The 17,222-nt window shown below is 39.2% G+C and overlaps 1 protein-coding gene across 1 annotated transcript; it reads right to left on the reverse strand.

The window, feature by feature from the left end:
- Positions 1–11,378: 11,378 nt before the first annotated feature.
- Positions 11,379–12,335, reverse strand: LOC123600854 (olfactory receptor 143-like). The gene has a single exon (XM_045483285.1). It carries the CDS (start codon positions 12,309–12,311, stop codon positions 11,379–11,381), a length of 933 nt encoding a protein of 310 aa, XP_045339241.1. The 5' UTR covers positions 12,312–12,335.
- Positions 12,336–17,222: the final 4,887 nt, after the last annotated feature.

The raw sequence follows: 17,222 nt of genomic DNA on the forward strand, positions 1-17,222 counted from the left end.
CAAATAAGGAAAGAGCTTTTCTCTTTCATGTTAAACCAATTTAGAGCCAATTTCATATTTCATTTCAAACACTTCAGAATAACAAAGCCCTAATTTGCAGAACGCTTGTACATTCTTAGAACAATCACACCAGCTTCAATAGTACTAAGAAGGTACATCCCTCTGGTGATGGACCAGAGTATCTGAAATGGGGAAACAGATGTGGGGGCATCTATCTGGAGCAAATTCAGGATTCCTTGCCTGGCCTCCCACAACCACAGACTACAGCACCTACGAATGCTCCTGGCACACTTAAAACACAACTCTTCAGCAGCCTAGACAAGAGCCATGGGACTCTTGTTCACAACGGGCACTGTCCTCCTCTGCATGTAGCTGCTATAGCTGGCCACCAGACAGTGGAGTAACAATATGTCTGGGCTTTTTTGTGTTATTTTTTAATTTTATTTTTTTTAATATGAAATTGTCAAATTGGTTTCCATACAACACCCAGTGCTCATCCCAACAGGTGCCCTCCTCAATGTACATCACCCACTTTCCCCTCCTTCCCACCCCCCATCAACCCTCAGTTCATTTTTTTAAAATATTTATTTATTTTGAGAGTGAGAAGGTATGTGCTCATGCAAGCGGGGTGGGGGAAGGGGCAGAGAGAGGAAAGAATCACGAGCAGGCTCCCTCCTGTCAACACAGAGCCCAACACAGGGCTCAGACTCACCAAACATGAGATTATGACCTGAGCCGAAATCATGAGTGGGATGCTTAACCAACTGAGCCACCCAGGTGCCCCTGTCTGGGCTTTAAAAATGGAGCAGTGGGTACCATTTTTGTTTCTTGTTCTTGCTGCTTGCCAAAACCATAGAAGTGCAATCACATCAGACTTCCTTTACTCTTTTTTTTTTAATTTTGTAAAACATTTCTATTTATCTTTGAGAGACAGACAAAACATGAGCGGGGGAGGGGCAGAGAGAGAGGGAGACACAGATCCACAGCAAGGTCCAGGCTCTGAGCAGTCAGCACACAGCCCAATGTTGGGCTCGAACCCACCAACTGTGGGATCATGACCTGAGCCAAAGTCAGACGCTAAACTGACTAAGCCACCCAGGCACAATCAAACTGGTGTAATTTTAATCCCCAGGGTACATTTGACAATGTCTGGAAACAGTTTTGGTTGTCACCATCTGGGGGTTGGGAGGGGAAGGATGGGAAGAATGCTACTGGCACGTGGTGGGTAAAAGCCAGGGATGGATGCCCCCAAGCATTCTACAATACAGAGGACAACCTTCCACAACAAAGAATTATCTGGCCCAAAATGTGAACAGTGGTGATTTTAGAAAACCCTTCTATAAAATGACTTATTAGACCTTGGGTCGACTTTTATCTAAAAAATTTTTTTTAATGTTTATTTAATTATTTATTTACTTATTTTTAATATGAAATTTATTGTCAAATTTGTTTCCATACAACACCCAGTGCTCTTTCCAATGAGGTGCCTTCCTCAATGCCCATCACCCATCCTCCCCCCTTCCCACCCCCCATCAACCCTCAGTTTGTTCTCAGTTTTTTTTTTTGAAGGTAAAAATAGATAGTTTTATTACACTATATGTTAACTAACTTGGGTTTAAATAAAATTAAAAATAATTTTAAAAAGATATTTAAGGTGTACAACATCAGGATTTGATGCACATATACATTGTGAAAGAATTCCCCCCTTTGAATTAACACATCTATTACCTCTCACATATTTGTCTTGAGTTTTTATCTGTTTGTTTGATGAGAATTATTTATTTATTTATTTATTTTTTCAGTATATGAAGTTTATTGTCAAATTGGTTTTCATACAACACCCAGTGCTCATCCCAAAAGGTGCCCTCCTCAATACCCATCACCCACCCTCCCCTCCCTCCCACCCCCCATCAACCCTCAGTTTGTTCTCAGTTTTTAACACTCTCTTAGCTTTGGCTCTCTCCCACTCTAATCTATTTTTTTTTCCTTCCCCTCCCCCATGGGTTTCTGTTAAGTTTCTCAGGATCCACATAAGAGTGAAAACATATGGTATCTGTCTTTCTCTGTATGGCTTATTTCACTTAGCATCACACTCTCCAGTTCCATCCATGTTGCTACAAAGGGCCATATTTCATTCTTTCTCATTGCCAAGTAGTACTCCATTGTGTATATAAACCACAATTTCTTTATCCATTCATCAGTTGATGGACATTTTGGCTCTTTCCATAATTTGGCTATTGTTGAGAGTGCTGCTATAAACATTGGGGTACAAGAGCCCCTATGCATCAGTACTCCTGTATCCCTTGGGTAAATTCCTAGCAGTGCTATTGCTGGGTCATAGGGTAGGTCTATTTTTAATTTTTTGAGGAACCTCCACACTGTTTTCTAGAGTGGCTGCACCAATTTGCATTCTCACCAACAGTGCAAGAGGGTTCCCGTTTCTCCACATCCTCTCTAGCATCTATAGTCTCCTGATTTGTTCATTTTGGCCACTCTGACTGGCGTGAGGTGATATCTGAGTGTGGTTTTGATTTGTATTTCCCTGATGAGGAGCGACGTTGAGCATCATTTCATGTGCCTGTTGGCCATCCGGAAGTCTTCTTTAGAGAAGTGTCTATTCATGTTTTCTGCCCATTTCTTCACTGGGTTATTTGTTTTTCGGGTGTGGAGTTTGGTGAGCTCTTTACAGATTTTGGATACTAGCCCTTTGTCCGATATGTCATTTGCAAATATCTTTTCCCATTCCGTTGGTTGCCTTTTAGTTTTGTTGGTTGTTTCCTTTGCTGTGCAGAAGCTTTTTATCTTCATAAGGTCCCAGTAGTTTATTTTTGCTTTTAATTCCCTTGCCTTTGGGGATGTGTCAAGTAAGAAATTGCTATGGCTGAGGTCAGAGAGGTCTTTTCCTGCTTTCTCCACTAGGGTTTTGATGGTTTCCTGTCTCACATTCAGGTCCTTTATCCATTTTGAGTTTATTTTTGTGAATGGTGTAAGAAAGTGGTCTAGCTTCAATCTTCTGCATGTTGCTGTCCAGTTCTCCCAGCACCAGTTGTTAAAGAGACTGTCTTTTTTCCATTGGATATTCTTTCCCGCTTTGTCAAAGATGAGTTGGCCATACGTTTGTGGGTCTAGTTCTGGGGTTTCTATTCTATTCCATTGGTCTATGTGTCTGTTTTTGTGCCAATACCATGCTGTCTTGATGATGACAGCTTTGTAGTAGAGGCTAAAGTCTGGGATTGTGATGCCTCCTGCTTTGGTCTTCTTCTTCAAATTCCTTTGGCTATTCGGGGCCTTTTGTGGTTCCATATGAATTCTAGGATTGCTTGTTCTAGCTTCGAGATGAATGCTGGTGCAATTTTGATTGGGATTGCATTGAATGTGTAGATAGCTTTGGGTAGTATTGACATTTTGACAATATTTATTCTTCCAATCCATGAGCACAGAATGTTTTTCAATTTCTTTATATCTTCTTCAATTTCCTTCATACGCTTTCTATAGTTTTCAGCATACAGATCTTTACATCTTTGGTTAGATTTATTCCTAGGTATTTTATGCTTCTTGGTGCAATTGTGAATGGGATGAGTTTCTTTATTTGTCTTTCTGTTGCTTCATTGTTAGTGTATAAGAATGCAACTGATTTCTGTACATCGATTTTGTATCCTGCAACTTTGCTGAATTCATGTGTCAGTTCTAGCAGACTTCTGGTGGAGTCTATCGGATTTTCCATGTATAGTATCATGTCATCTGCAAAATATGAAAGCTTAACTTCATCTTTGCCAATTTTGATGCCTTTCATTTCCTTTTGTTGTCTGGTTGCTGATGCTAGAACTTCCAACACTATGTTAAACAACAGCAGTGAGAGTGGACATCCCTGTCGTGTTCCTGATCTCAGGGAAAAAGCTCTCAGTTTTTCCCCATTGAGGATGATATTAGCTGTGGGCTTTTCATAAATGGCTTTGATGATGTTTAAGTATGTTCTTTCTATCCCGACTTTCTTGAGGGTTTTTATTAAGAAAGGGTGCTGAATTTTGTCAAATGCTTTTTCTGCATCGATTGACAGGATCATATGGTTCTTATCTTTTATTTTATTAATGTGATGTATCACGTTGATTGATTTCAGAATGTTGAACCAGCCCTGCATCCCAGGAATGAATCCCACTTGATCATGATGAATAATTTTTTTATATGCTGTTGAATTTGATTTGAGGGTATCTTGTTGGGAATTTTTGCATCCATATTCATCAGGGATATTGGCTTGTAGTTCTCTTGTTTTGCTGAATCTCTGTCTGATTTAGGAATCAAAGTAATGCCAGCTTCATAGAATGAGTCTGGAAGTTTTCCTTCCCTTTCTATTTTTTGGAATAGCTTGAGAAGGATAGGTATTAGCTCTGCTTTAAATGTCTGGTAGATTTCCCCAGGGAAGCCATCTGGTCCTGGACTCTTACTTGTTGGAAGATATTTCACAACTGATTCAATTTCTTTGCTGGTTATGGGTCTGTTCAAGTTTTCTATTTCTTCCTGTTTGAGTTTTGGAAGTGTGTGGGTGCTTAGGAATTTGTCCATTTCTTCCCGGTTGTCCAGTTTGTTGGCAAATAATTTTATGTAGTTTTCCCTGATAGTTGTTTGTATTTCTGAGGGATTGGTTGTAATAATTCCATTTTCATTCATGATTTTATCTATTTGGGTCATCTCCCTTTTCTTTTTGAGAAGCCTGGCTAGAGGTTTATCAATTTTGTTTGTTTTTTCAAAAAAACAACTCTTGGTTTCACTGATCAGCTCTACAGTTTTTTTTTTTTAGATTCTATATTGTTTATTTCTGCTCTGATCTTTATTATTTCTCTTCTTCTGCTGGGTTTGGGGTGTCTTTGCTCTTCTGCTTCTATTTCCTTTAGGTGTGCTGTTAGATTTCGTATTTGAGGTTTTTCTTATTTCTTGAGATAGGCCTGGATTGCGATGTATTTTCCTCTCAGGACTGCCTTTGCTGCATCCCAAAGCGTTTGGAGTGTTGTATTTTCATTTTCATTTGTTTCCATATATTTTTTAATTTCTTCTCTAATTGGCTGGCTGACCCATTCATTCTTTAGTAGGGTGTTCTTTAACCTCCATGCTTTTGGAGGCTTTCCAGACTTCTTCCTGTGGTTGATTTCAAGTTTCATAGCATTGTGGTCTGAAAGTGTGCATGGTATGATCTCAATTCTTGTATACTTGTGAAGGGTTGTTTTGTGACCCAGTATGTCATCTATCTTGGAGAATGTTCCATGTGCACTTGAGAAGAAAGTGTATTCTGTTGCTTTGGGATGCAGAGTTCTAAATATATATGTTAAGTCCATCTGATCCAATGTATCATTCAGGGCCCTTGTTTCTTTATTGATCCTTGTCTAGAGGATCTATCCATTGCTATAAGTGTAAGTCCCCGGCAATTACCACATTTTTACCAATAATGTTGCTTATGTTTGTGATTAATCGTTTTATGTATTTGGGGGCTCCTGTATTCGGCGCATAGACATTTATAATTGTTAGCTCTTCCTGATGGATAGACCCTATAATTCTTATATAATGCGATTCTTCATCTCTTGTTACAGCCTTTGATTTAAAGTCTAGTTTGTCTGATATAAGTATGGCTACTCCAGCTTTCTTTTGACTTCCATTAGCATGATAGCTAGTTCTCCATCCCCTCACTTTCAATCTGAAGGTGTCCTAGGTCTAAAATGAGTCTCTCGTAGACAGAAAAAAGATAGGTCTTGTTTTTTTACCCATTCTGATACCCTATGTCTTTTGGTTGGAGCATTTAGTCCATTTACATTCAGTGTTATTAATGGAAAGCTATGGGTTTAGAGTCATTGTGATGTCTGTAGATTTCATGCTTGTAGTGATGTCTCTGGTACTTTGTGGTCCTTGCAACATTTCACTCACAGAACCCCCCTTAGGAGCTCTTGTAGGGTTGGTTTAGTGGTGATGAATTCCTTCAGTTTTTGTTTGTTTGTGAGGACCTTTATGCCCCCTTATTCTGAATGACAGACTTGCTGGATAAAGGATTCTCGGCTGCATATTTTTTTCTGTTCATTACGTTGAAGATTTCCTGCCATTCCTTTCTGGCTTGCCAAGTTTCAATAGATAGGTCTGCCACTAGTCTTATGGGTCTCCCTTTATAGGTTAGAGCCTGTTTATGCCCAGCTGCTTTCAGAATTTTCTCTTTATCCTTGTATTTTGCCAGTTTCACTATGATATGTCATGCAGAAGATCGATTCAAGTTACATCTTAAGGGAGTTCTCTGTGCCTCTTGGATTTCAATGCCTTTTTCCTTCCCCAGATCAGGGAAGTTCTCAGTTATGATTTGTTCAACTACACCTTCAGCCCTTTTCTCTCTCTCTTCCTCTTCTGGAATTCCTACAATACAGATATTGTTCCGTTTGAATGCATCACGGAGTTCTCTAATTCTCCCCTCATACTCCTGGATTTTTTTTATCTCTCTTTTTCTCAGCTTCCTCTTTTTCCATAATTTTAACTTCTAATTTTCCTATTCTCTCCTCTGCCTCTTCAATCCGAGCTGTGATCACCTCCATTTTATTTTGCACCTCATTTATAATGTTTTTTTAGCTCCTCATGACTATTTCTTAGTCCCTTGATCTTTGTAGCAATAGAGTCTCTGCTGTCCTCTATACTTTTTTCAAGCCCTGCGATTAATTTTATGACTATTATCTAAATTCTTGTTCCATTATATTGCTTAAATCGTTTTTGACCAATTCGTTAGCTGTTGTACTTCCTGGAGTTTCTTTTGCAGAGAGTTCTTCCAGTTTGTCATTTTGGGTGGTCCCTGGGTTGGCGTGGAACTGCAGAGTACTTCCCCTGTGCTGGAGTAACTTGTGTTGGTGGGCGGGGCCGTAGTCACACCTGATGTCTGTCTCCAGCCCACTGCTGGGGCCACAGTCAGACTGATGTGTACATTATCTTTCCCTCTCCCAGGGCAGAACTCACTGTGGAGTGGTGTGGCCCCTGTCTGGGCTATTTGCACACTTCTAGGCTTGTGGTGCTGCTTCAATGGGATCTGGCCAAGGGCGTATTAGGCGGGTGGATCCTCTTTTGTGGGCCTCTTGTCTACACGTGGCCCCGGACAGTCCATTTTGTTAGTCTTCTGGAGGTTTTCTAGGTTAGTTAGGTAGGGTGGGTGGAATCTAAGTGATCAGCAGGATGAGGTGAGCCCAGCATCCTCCTATGCTGCCATCTTCCTACCTCTTGTTTTTTTCTCAAATTTGTTTCCATACAACACCCAGTGGTCGTCCCAACAGGTGCCTTTCTTAATGCCCATCACTCACCCTGCCCCCCCTCCGACCCCCCATCAACCCTAAGTTTATTCTCAGTTTTTAAGAGTCTCTTACATTTGGCTCTCTCCCTCTCTAACTCTTTTTTTCCTTCCCCTCCCCCATGGTCTTCTGTTAAGTTTCTCAGGATCCACATAAGAGTGAACACATATGGTATCTGTCTTTCTCTGTATGACTTATATCACTTAGTATAACACTCTCCAATTCCATCCACATTGCTATAAAAGGCCATATATCATTCTTTCTCATTGCCAGGTAGTATTCCATTGTGTATATAAACCACAATTTCTTTATCCATTCATCCGTTGATGGACATTTAGGCTCTTTCCATTGGAAAAAAAGTCTCTTTAACAAATGGTGCTGGGAGAACTGGACAGCAACATGCAGAAGGATGAAACTAGACCACTTTCTTACGCCAGTCACAAAAATAAACTCAAAATGGATAAAGGACATGAATGTGAGACAGGAAACCATCAAAATGTTAGAGGAGAAAGCAGGAAAAAAACCTCTCTGACCTCAGCTGCAGCAATTTTGTACTTGACACATCTCCAAAGGCAAGGGAATTAAAAGCATGCTGTCTTGATGATTACAGCTTTGTAGTAGAGACTTCCTTTCCTCTTTATCTCTGTTTCTAGGCTACCTACCACATGCTTGGCAATCAGATTTAAATTCCAGCTGTTCACAGTCAAATCTGATTGCCCTAAATCCAACACCTTAACCTTAACCCATTTGCCATACTGTCTGCTATGCAGAGAAAACTCTGTCCCAATTTTTATTCATGAAGGAGAAAGAATGAGAACTTTGGATTTAAAAAAATCTAAAAAGTTTTTCATTAGTAAGTCAGCCTTAGTGCTGAAGCAAATCAAGGACCTGAAAACATTTCAATTCCTTTAAATAATGGAATGAACTTGGTTGATGAACAGGTACCATTCACCATTCATAACTGCTAAAACAATAAGTTTCTAAGATTTCTTATTTCATGTTTTCTTCGAAAGTTTAACTAAAGGACCCTTTTAAGTTAGCATAATCTACTTAAGCAGATTATAATTAATGTAATTTTCTATATATAAAAAAGATTTGATATGTCTTTAATTTATGTTAATATGGGTTGAATGTAAGTGAAACAAAGGATTTTCCAATTTAAATTGTTTAGGAAACAACTATGATATAACAGGAGAAAAAGAAATAAGTATATAACAATATCCACATCTTTTAAAAAGTCACCAAAATACATATACAAAATTTCCAAACATTCAATAGTCGTAAAATAAGCTTATATATTCTGAAATTATTTCACATTGAATTTTCTTATTACATAAATATTTAAAACACTAGGCTTAAATTTTAACAATTTTATTTATAAATATTAAAATGTGGTTTAAATTAAAAAGTTAAATCAATTAGATTTGCTAGGTCAACACAAGAATTTCGACCTGTGAAGTTAAGACTGTTGACTTCACAGAACTGAGCCAGGCTATGGAGTGCTGATGCCTACATACAGTATTCAGACCACAAGTTATGTGCTATGCCTGTGATAAACATTTTATTTTTTGTTAAGTACCAAGGATTTATAGACACGGATGTTGTATGTCTTATTCTAGGTCTTTATTAAAGCATGTGAACTTCTAAAAACATGTGCTTTAGAGCCAAATTCAAACCAAACAGTTTTAAGCTATTTAACCAGGCATTTAAGTGGATATAGACAAAGAAGGACAGATGTGGGTATGAGGCATTCATATTTACTTGAGGAATAAAAGTTTTGTTTTGTTTTTTGTTTTTTAATTATGACAGTGGGGCACCTGGGTGGCTCAGTTGTTTGATCGTTGATCTTCGGCTTAGGTCATGATCTCAAGGTGTGTGAGTTCCAGCCCCACATCAGGCTCTGTGCTAATGCCATGGACCCTGCTTCAGATCCTCTGTCCCCCTCTCTCTGCCTTCCCCCATTCATGCTCTCTCTCTCAAAAAACAAACCATAAAAATTATGACAGTGTGCTAGGTAGTATACTAAATATAATTACCTGATTATCTGTTCTTGTAGTTTTTTAATGTTTATTTATTTTGGGAGAGAGAGAAAGTTAGAGTGCAAGCAGGGGAGGGGCAGAGAGAGAGAGGGAAAGAGAGAATCCCAAGCAGGCTTCATGCTGTCAGCACAGAGCCAGAGGCAGGGCTTGATCTCACAAACTGCAAGATCATGACCTGAGCCAAAATCAAGAGTTGGGCCCTTAACTGACTGAGCCAAATCTTGTAACAATAATTTTAATCTGGTTTAAGCAAAGTTCTTAAAAGCATTAGTTATTTCATAAGGCTATTCTTACAAACTAATGTTTTAGAACTTCTCAAAACTCATGATATCTTTGTATAAACATAAAAATGACAGAGATAATCTAATATATCCCCTGCCTAGGATATATCCCTTGAGAGATATCTGACTCTAAAATCATTGAAAGTAGTTATGGATGGTAGACACACACAAAGTTACACACAAAATAGGAAAATTTTGTAGAGTCCTATTTTCCATTGTATTTATTATAAAGAACTCTTTCTTGTTGCTTGTTTCCAGCAGATAGCATAATATCTAACAGGCTTGTTAAACTATACATAATACTCTGAAAATTGTAGCATGCCTCACCAGGGAGGCTTACCCCCAAACTCCTCAGCCTCAGTATCCCAAGAAATGATCACAGACATAAAAAGATTGTGACAAAATATATCTTTGTAACTCACCCTGTAACCTCACTTTAAAATCAAACTTCTCCAGAGACAGATGCATTTTTCTAGCTGGGCATCAAAGCTCTGTAGACAATTGCTTTTGGACAGGCATCATGGCTGAGGACATTATTTCCATGAAAATTCCCACTTTCAAACTCATTCTGGAACAACATTCCAGAAGTTCTCTTATTCCTTCACAATTCTCCTTTCTTCCCTTCCATTTCTTTGTAAGATGCACAGTGGACTAAAACACTGGGCTCTGCACCATTAAGTGTACCTGCAAGTCACATAACTATTTCCTCATCCAAGAACAGGATAGATAGGCTTATCTTTTAATATAACTTATAAAGAATGTGGCACACATATGGACCATAGATTTAATTTTTCTTGTAAGAGACCAAAGGGAGGAGTCAAATTTACATATTGAAAAAATAAATCCCAATAGGGCAAGGTTTCTGCCATATATTTTTGTCTTTTGAAAGCAGGAAACAAATCTTCCTTTGCAAAAGGGAATCCCTGTTACAGAGCTAGGCAAAGAATCTTGACATTGCACATGACACCCTATTCTGTAGCCAAGAATATTATTCTGTGATTTTTAATCACAATCACAATCCATGCATACACAGACAAGTTGATGGTAATTTCAATTCTATTTATGACAAAATATCAGTTGACCACTGCACAAACAGAGGCATTCATTATTAGTGGGGATTGGAAAATGTGAGCAGAGTAGTGTAGCTCATTCATTTCCAAGCATCTTCAAGAATAAAAGAAAGAAGCTAGATTCAACAAGGTATTCAATTCCATTACATACATGATAATAAAAATCCAGAACAAGAACCATTACTGGAAATTTTTACAAATGTATTGTGTCCACAATTTTTCTCATGCCTTCTCTGTTTTAATGCAATTATAGGTAATAAAACCCCTGAAACAGGGAAGTTCTCTGTGTAACTGTTTCAGAGAAAGCAAAAAAAAAAAAAAAAAAAGAAAGAAAGAAATGAACTCATAAGATAGCATACTACTTGATGGCTTACCCTGGATGGGAAAGACAAGAGAAAAACTAATAGGTAGAGTTATCCTTAAATAGGAAAGGTTAGCCTTGTGTCTCCAACTGATATGGTGAATAAAGATCAGTTTGGGGTCACCTTAGAACTGAGGATGACCCTCAAGTCCAGGAATAGGCCCAAATGGTTACATTAAGTGACAAGAGGGGAAAAAAAGGAAACTAAGGTAGAAATCCTGCCCAGAAGACTTTATAAAGGATAAGAGGAAGGAAAAAAATAAGAAGAGGATGAAGAAGACCAGAGAGCAGACAAAAAGACATAGTAAAGGAGACATAGATGGTTCTACTCAGTTTGTAATTCTCTTCAGGGTTTTCTTCAGAGCAAGTTTGATATCTTTATTCCTGAGGCTATAAATGAAAGGGTTGAGCATGGGTACCACATTGGTGTAAAACACTGAGAAAAATTTCCCTTGGCTCACAGACCCAGAAGATGATGGCTTGACATGAGTGAGCAACCCAAATCCATAGAACAGGCCAACAGTTACTATGTGGGAGCCACAGGTGCTGAAGGCTTTGGGCCAACCCTGAGCTGATGAGATGTGAAGGATATTGAAAAGAATCAAAAAATAAGAAATAAAGATAATGAGGCTAGATGCAATGACAACTGAGCCCACAATAACAGAGATAACCAGCTCACTGGCATAGGTACTGCTGCAGGAGAGCTGCAGGAGGGGAAAAATGTCACACATGTAATGGTCAATGGCACTGGAGTCACAAAAGATCAGCCTGATCATGCACCCTGTGTGGACGATGGCACCAGCAAAACCCATCACATATGAACCAGACATCAGCAGAGAACAGACTTGAGGGGACATGGTAATGGTGTATAGCAGAGGTTTACAGATGGCCACATAGCGATCATAGGCCATGGCTGTCAACACATAGCACTCAGAGTTGACAAAAAAGCAGAAGAAAAATAACTGAGTCATGCATCCCATTAAGGAGATGATGTTCTTGTCCGAAATAAAGCTCATCAGCATTTTTGGGGTAGAGACAAATGAGTAATAGAGATCAATCAGGGACAGATTGAAGAGGAAAAAGTACATGGGGGTGTGAAGGTGTGAATTCAGGCAAATTAAATTAATTAAGCTCAAATTGCCCACCACAGTGACCACATAGTTCACCAAAAACAGAAAAAACAGAGGTAGTTGGAGTTCAGGTTGGTCTGTTAATCCCATAAGGATAAAGTCAGTCACAGAGGAGTCATTTTCCACAGCCATTCACTTCACAGGTATGATCTGCAGGAACAGAGGTAGAAGCTGACATTAACAATGGACCCTCACTCTTTGTCTCCAGAGGTAGAGATGCATCTGCTGGTTTACAAGCTCAAGGTTATCTAAAGACACATGCAAGGAATCCAAGGAGAACGACTTCCTATGATTATTCTAAATGACTCCTCATTTTCTCCTCTAATTCTACACATGCTATTTGTGCAGAAAGAATTCTGGTAGACCCCCAATGTCTCTGCACATCATTTCCTCCCTTCTCCCCAGTTTCCATTCAGGATTAAGGCTGACAAGAGCAATAAATTAATAAATTGGTGTTGTTCCCCACAACCCTTGACTTGTGCAGTCTGGAGTCTGAAAGAAAATTATCCAGACAAATGTAATTCAACCCTCACCTTCGCTTTCCTAGAGGCCTCACTGCTGCTGGACCTTACGGCCACTTCTACTCTACAGTCCTGAGGGGTCAAAGTTTCTGACAAGGAAAAAGGCAATATCCATCAGTACACCCTAGGTCTTTGACAGGCTAAAAGAGGCATTCTGGAGAACAGGCCATGCTCTCTATTTGAGAATTTGTCCAGAAGTCCTCTTCACTTGCAAGAAGGAAAACAACCTTATTTGAGCTCCAAAACAATTGACTCAAATGGGAATCTATTCCATGACCTGTAGTTCTGGGGAAATTGATTAGAATCACAGAAGATTTATTCTCTCCCTCATTATTTCCTTCCAATTTAAATGAGTCCACTGAGGATAGACATTATTGAGCCTATGTTTATATCCTGTGTCATAGACCTAATGTTGGATCCCTTAAGACTCCATGTTCTGCTCAGTTTATAATTTCACAATAGACATTCTTAACCCCCAATTCAGAGGAAGGAAGTGCCTCATTTCCTTCATCATCCCCTGGAGTCTTTGCACAGTTCTAAGAGGAAAATCTGGGCATGGTCACTTGCCATTTCTAGCATTTTCCTAAAGCCTTTGGGATCGCATAAGCAAAACATTAAATCATAGCTTTAGCCCTGTCCATGTTTGTGGATCTCACTCCTGTAAAGGGATATTCTAGCAAAGTGGTTGAGAGAGTGGGAGTGGGCCCTCAAGTGAGACTGAGTTTAAGTCTGGGCTTTAAAGTCCTTAATTATGAGACTGAAGGCAGTGATAACTTCTCCGGCCCTTGTATGTATACTTTTATATGTACTTATACCTATGTATATCTATAAAATGAGTTTAGTAAAGAGCAATCTCATAGGGATTGCTGTGAGGATTAAATGGGTTAAATCATATAAAGTATCAGAAACATGCCTGACACATAAAAGGGGCCTGATAAGTGTTGGTACCCCTCCCCTGTTCCCAATCCATATTAATCATATCAAGGTTTTTCAACCTTGGCACCATTAACATTTTGAACAAGATAATTCTTTATCGTGAGACCATCCTACATATCGTAAGTTGAAAGCATCCCTGGCCTCTACCCATTAGATGCCAGTAGTATCCCCAGCACCAGTTGTGACCAGCAAAATGTTCTCCAGACATTGGCACAGGTCCCTGGCGGGGGGGGGGGGGGGGGGGGGGGGCAAAATCACTCATTTTGAGAAATGTGGATCCATATGTAGATCTATATCTACATATATATGCACTTCTTCCTTAAGTACCTCTCAGAAAGCTCTATCTTATGTCCATTATGTGCCACAAGCACAAAGTTCCCAAAACTGGAGTTAGCATTTTCTTACGATTTCCATTGCTCCTCCTCCAGATCATCATTTTCACCATCATCCAAGGCAACTAGTCTACAAACTAAACTGAAGCAATTTCCTCTCACTTGCCATCTTCATCCAGTCTCCAAGTCCCAGAGAATCCAACTCCTTGAAAGGTTTGGCCTTCCCTCTTACACAGCTTCTGCATTCTCTCGTTATCTCAAATTCAGATTACTCTAACAGTTTTCCAACCTGGACTCCTACAGAAAATAAGAATTTGGAACTTTTCTACCCCCTTTCATCACTGCACATTCGTGCACATTCTCTTCTTGCTCTCTATTCCTAATTCCTACCGACATATGGCTATAATCATAAATTATCTGAGTTAATGCCATTTTAATCCATTCTGTCACATCAGTGAATTTCAAGAAGAAATAGAGACAAGTTGCTTACGTTGTCTTCTGTCTTTAACCCGAGTCCTCCACTGCACTTCTAGGATCACACTAAGTCCACAGGAACCTGGAGCCTGGAGTTTAATGTTCCAGGTCTTGATCAGTTATATTCCACCCAAAGTAGATGCTACATGAGGGCTAAAACTCCATAAATAGACTTTCTCTTTATTTTAGAGATTTTACTGGCTCATTTCATATTGAACAATTTTTTGAGCATTTAGACTACAAGACAGAGTGAACACGAACAGAATGAGGTATAGGCCTTGACCCTATGATTTCTCAGTATATTAGAGAGATAACCAAGGAAACTGAGATTTGTACCACTATTAGTTATTGTTAGCCAGTCACAATGCTAGATTCTTTATCCACCTTCCCTCATGTCACCTTACACCCACCCTCTAAATCAGGCAGGAGGGATTAATTGCTGTTGCAAGGTCAAAACAGCAACTGCCAGAGCAAGATTCATACTTAAACGGCTATGAATCCAAAATTGATTTATTTTACCACTACATAATTGTGTGGTAGAGGTGATATACACAATTTTCTAAAGCGTACATAAAGACTCCTTCAAATTAAGTGACAGAAATTCAAGTCAAATTTATCTCGATAAGCCAGCCTGTAACACAGAAGTGTGTGAAATTGGTGAATTGAGAACGCACATGGCTTCTTGTGTGGCTGTACAGGACCAAGTCCTTCATGGGTATGTCTCTCTTCCCACTTTTTGTTCTGTTTAATTCTACCCAGTTTTAATCTCAGATGGGTTCTCCCCATGTAGTGAAAAGAGAACCATCGGGGCGCCTGGGTGGCGCAGTCGGTTAAGCCTCCGACTTCAGCCAGGTCACGATCTCGCGGCCCGTGAGTTCGAGCCCCGCGTCAGGATCTGGGCTGATGGCTCAGAGCCTGGAGCCTGTTTCCGATTCTGTGTTTCCCTCTCTCTCTGCCCCTCCCCCGTTCATGCTCTGTCTCTCTCTGTCCCAAAAATAAATAAACGTTGAAAAAAAAATTTAAAAGAAAAGAGAACCATCAAAATCCCTAGATTTAATCTTACCAACTCAGTAACTCTAGGGAGAAAAGAAAAATGCTTTTTTAATAGTTATGGCAGAAAAGACAAGTCAAATGACTATTTCTGACTAATCACTGCCATTGAGATTCGGCATGTGCTGATTGGACAAGACAATGTCTCCTAACGTGAGCAAATCAATCTATCAAAATCACATAAAATGAGTTACCCGTATCAGACAAGGTCCAGTCAGAAAAACAAATGGCATAATATGTGCTTCCTATAGAGTATATTTAAAACAAAGAATTTGGTTTATACAGATATTGCAAGGGGGAAAGAGAAAAAAATTGAAAAATATAAAGACTGTTAAACTACAGAAAATATTAAACTACAAAAAAGTATAAAGACTAGTAAACTATAGAAAATAACCATTTTCACAACTGGTGGAACATATAGAAAAGGAAGAATAACCAGATTCTGGAATCTCAGAGGAGCAGCTCTATGGGATCGGTGCTTGGATGAATGGAAACCCGACAAGTGCTTAAGCTGCTCAGGATACACACAGCCCATGCACTGAAGCAAGGGAGGGCAATACAGTTGCCAAGGGAGTGTTGTCCAGCTACTGACTGTGCATCTAAGGAGGTATGGGAAGTTAAGCACATTTCCATGTGCTTATTGGCCATTTGCATGCCTTTCTTTGGGATGTATCTTTCAAATCATTTGCCCATTTATGAAATGGCCTTTTTATTATTGAGGTATCTCTTAATTTTTAACTTGTTACATATTATGGTTACAATACCTTTGTCAGGTATATGTATTGTAAACATTTGCCAAGTCTGTGGCTTGCCTATGAATAGTTTTCTGATAAACAGATATTCTAATTTTAATGAAGTTTATTTTGTCTTTTTTTTTCTTTTGAATATAGTACTTTCTAGAGTATGTCTAAGAAATCTGTGCCTACACCAGCATACTTTTCTATATTTTCTTCCAGAAGATTTATTTTTAAGCTTTATATGTGCGGTTTGATATATTTAAAATTAATTGTTGTATATGGTGTGAGGTAGAGGTCATTTAATTGTTTTCTCATGAATAGTATTTCCAGCATCAATTTGCTTAAAAGATTTTCCTATCCCTATGGATTTACTTTGCTGCTTGGTCAAAAATCAATTGACTGTATAAGTAAGGATTTCTCTCTGAACCTTCTACGCTGTACCATGACTTATTTATCTATCTTTATAACAAAACCAATCTGTCCTCATTACCAGAGCCTAAATCTAAGTGGTAAAATCAGTTAGTGTAAATCTTCTGTGTCATCTAAAGTTCCCCAAGAAGCAGATGCCAAGGAATAGTTAGACCTGCAAGACATTTATTGTGGTAAATGCCTGAGAAGGATAAAATGGGAAGGAGAAGGAATCAATGATAAAGGCTTTCAGACTGGGTTGAAACCTCAACACCTAAGAAAGAAGAAAGAGAAGGAAGGACAGGGTAGGAAAATGTCAGCCTACAGTGCAGTTCTAAAAATTCTCTGTTAGGACGACAGGAAGTCCCTAAGCAAAGACTGCCTATCAGAAGACGCCATGTTACGCAGATATTGGCCAGCTCCTGTCTGATCCATCATGCTCAGCCATCGGCTGGGGACATCTCAGAGTGAGCGTGGACTCTGCCTGAACATGATGGTGAATCCAAAGGAGTATCAGCTATAGACTATTAGTCAACAATTCTCCACACAGCTGGTTCTCTTGAAGAGGAGCTGTCTATGACTGCC

The sequence above is a fragment of the Leopardus geoffroyi genome, chromosome D1, assembly GCF_018350155.1.
Source record: "Leopardus geoffroyi isolate Oge1 chromosome D1, O.geoffroyi_Oge1_pat1.0, whole genome shotgun sequence".
Classification (NCBI taxonomy): domain Eukaryota; kingdom Metazoa; phylum Chordata; class Mammalia; order Carnivora; family Felidae; genus Leopardus; species Leopardus geoffroyi.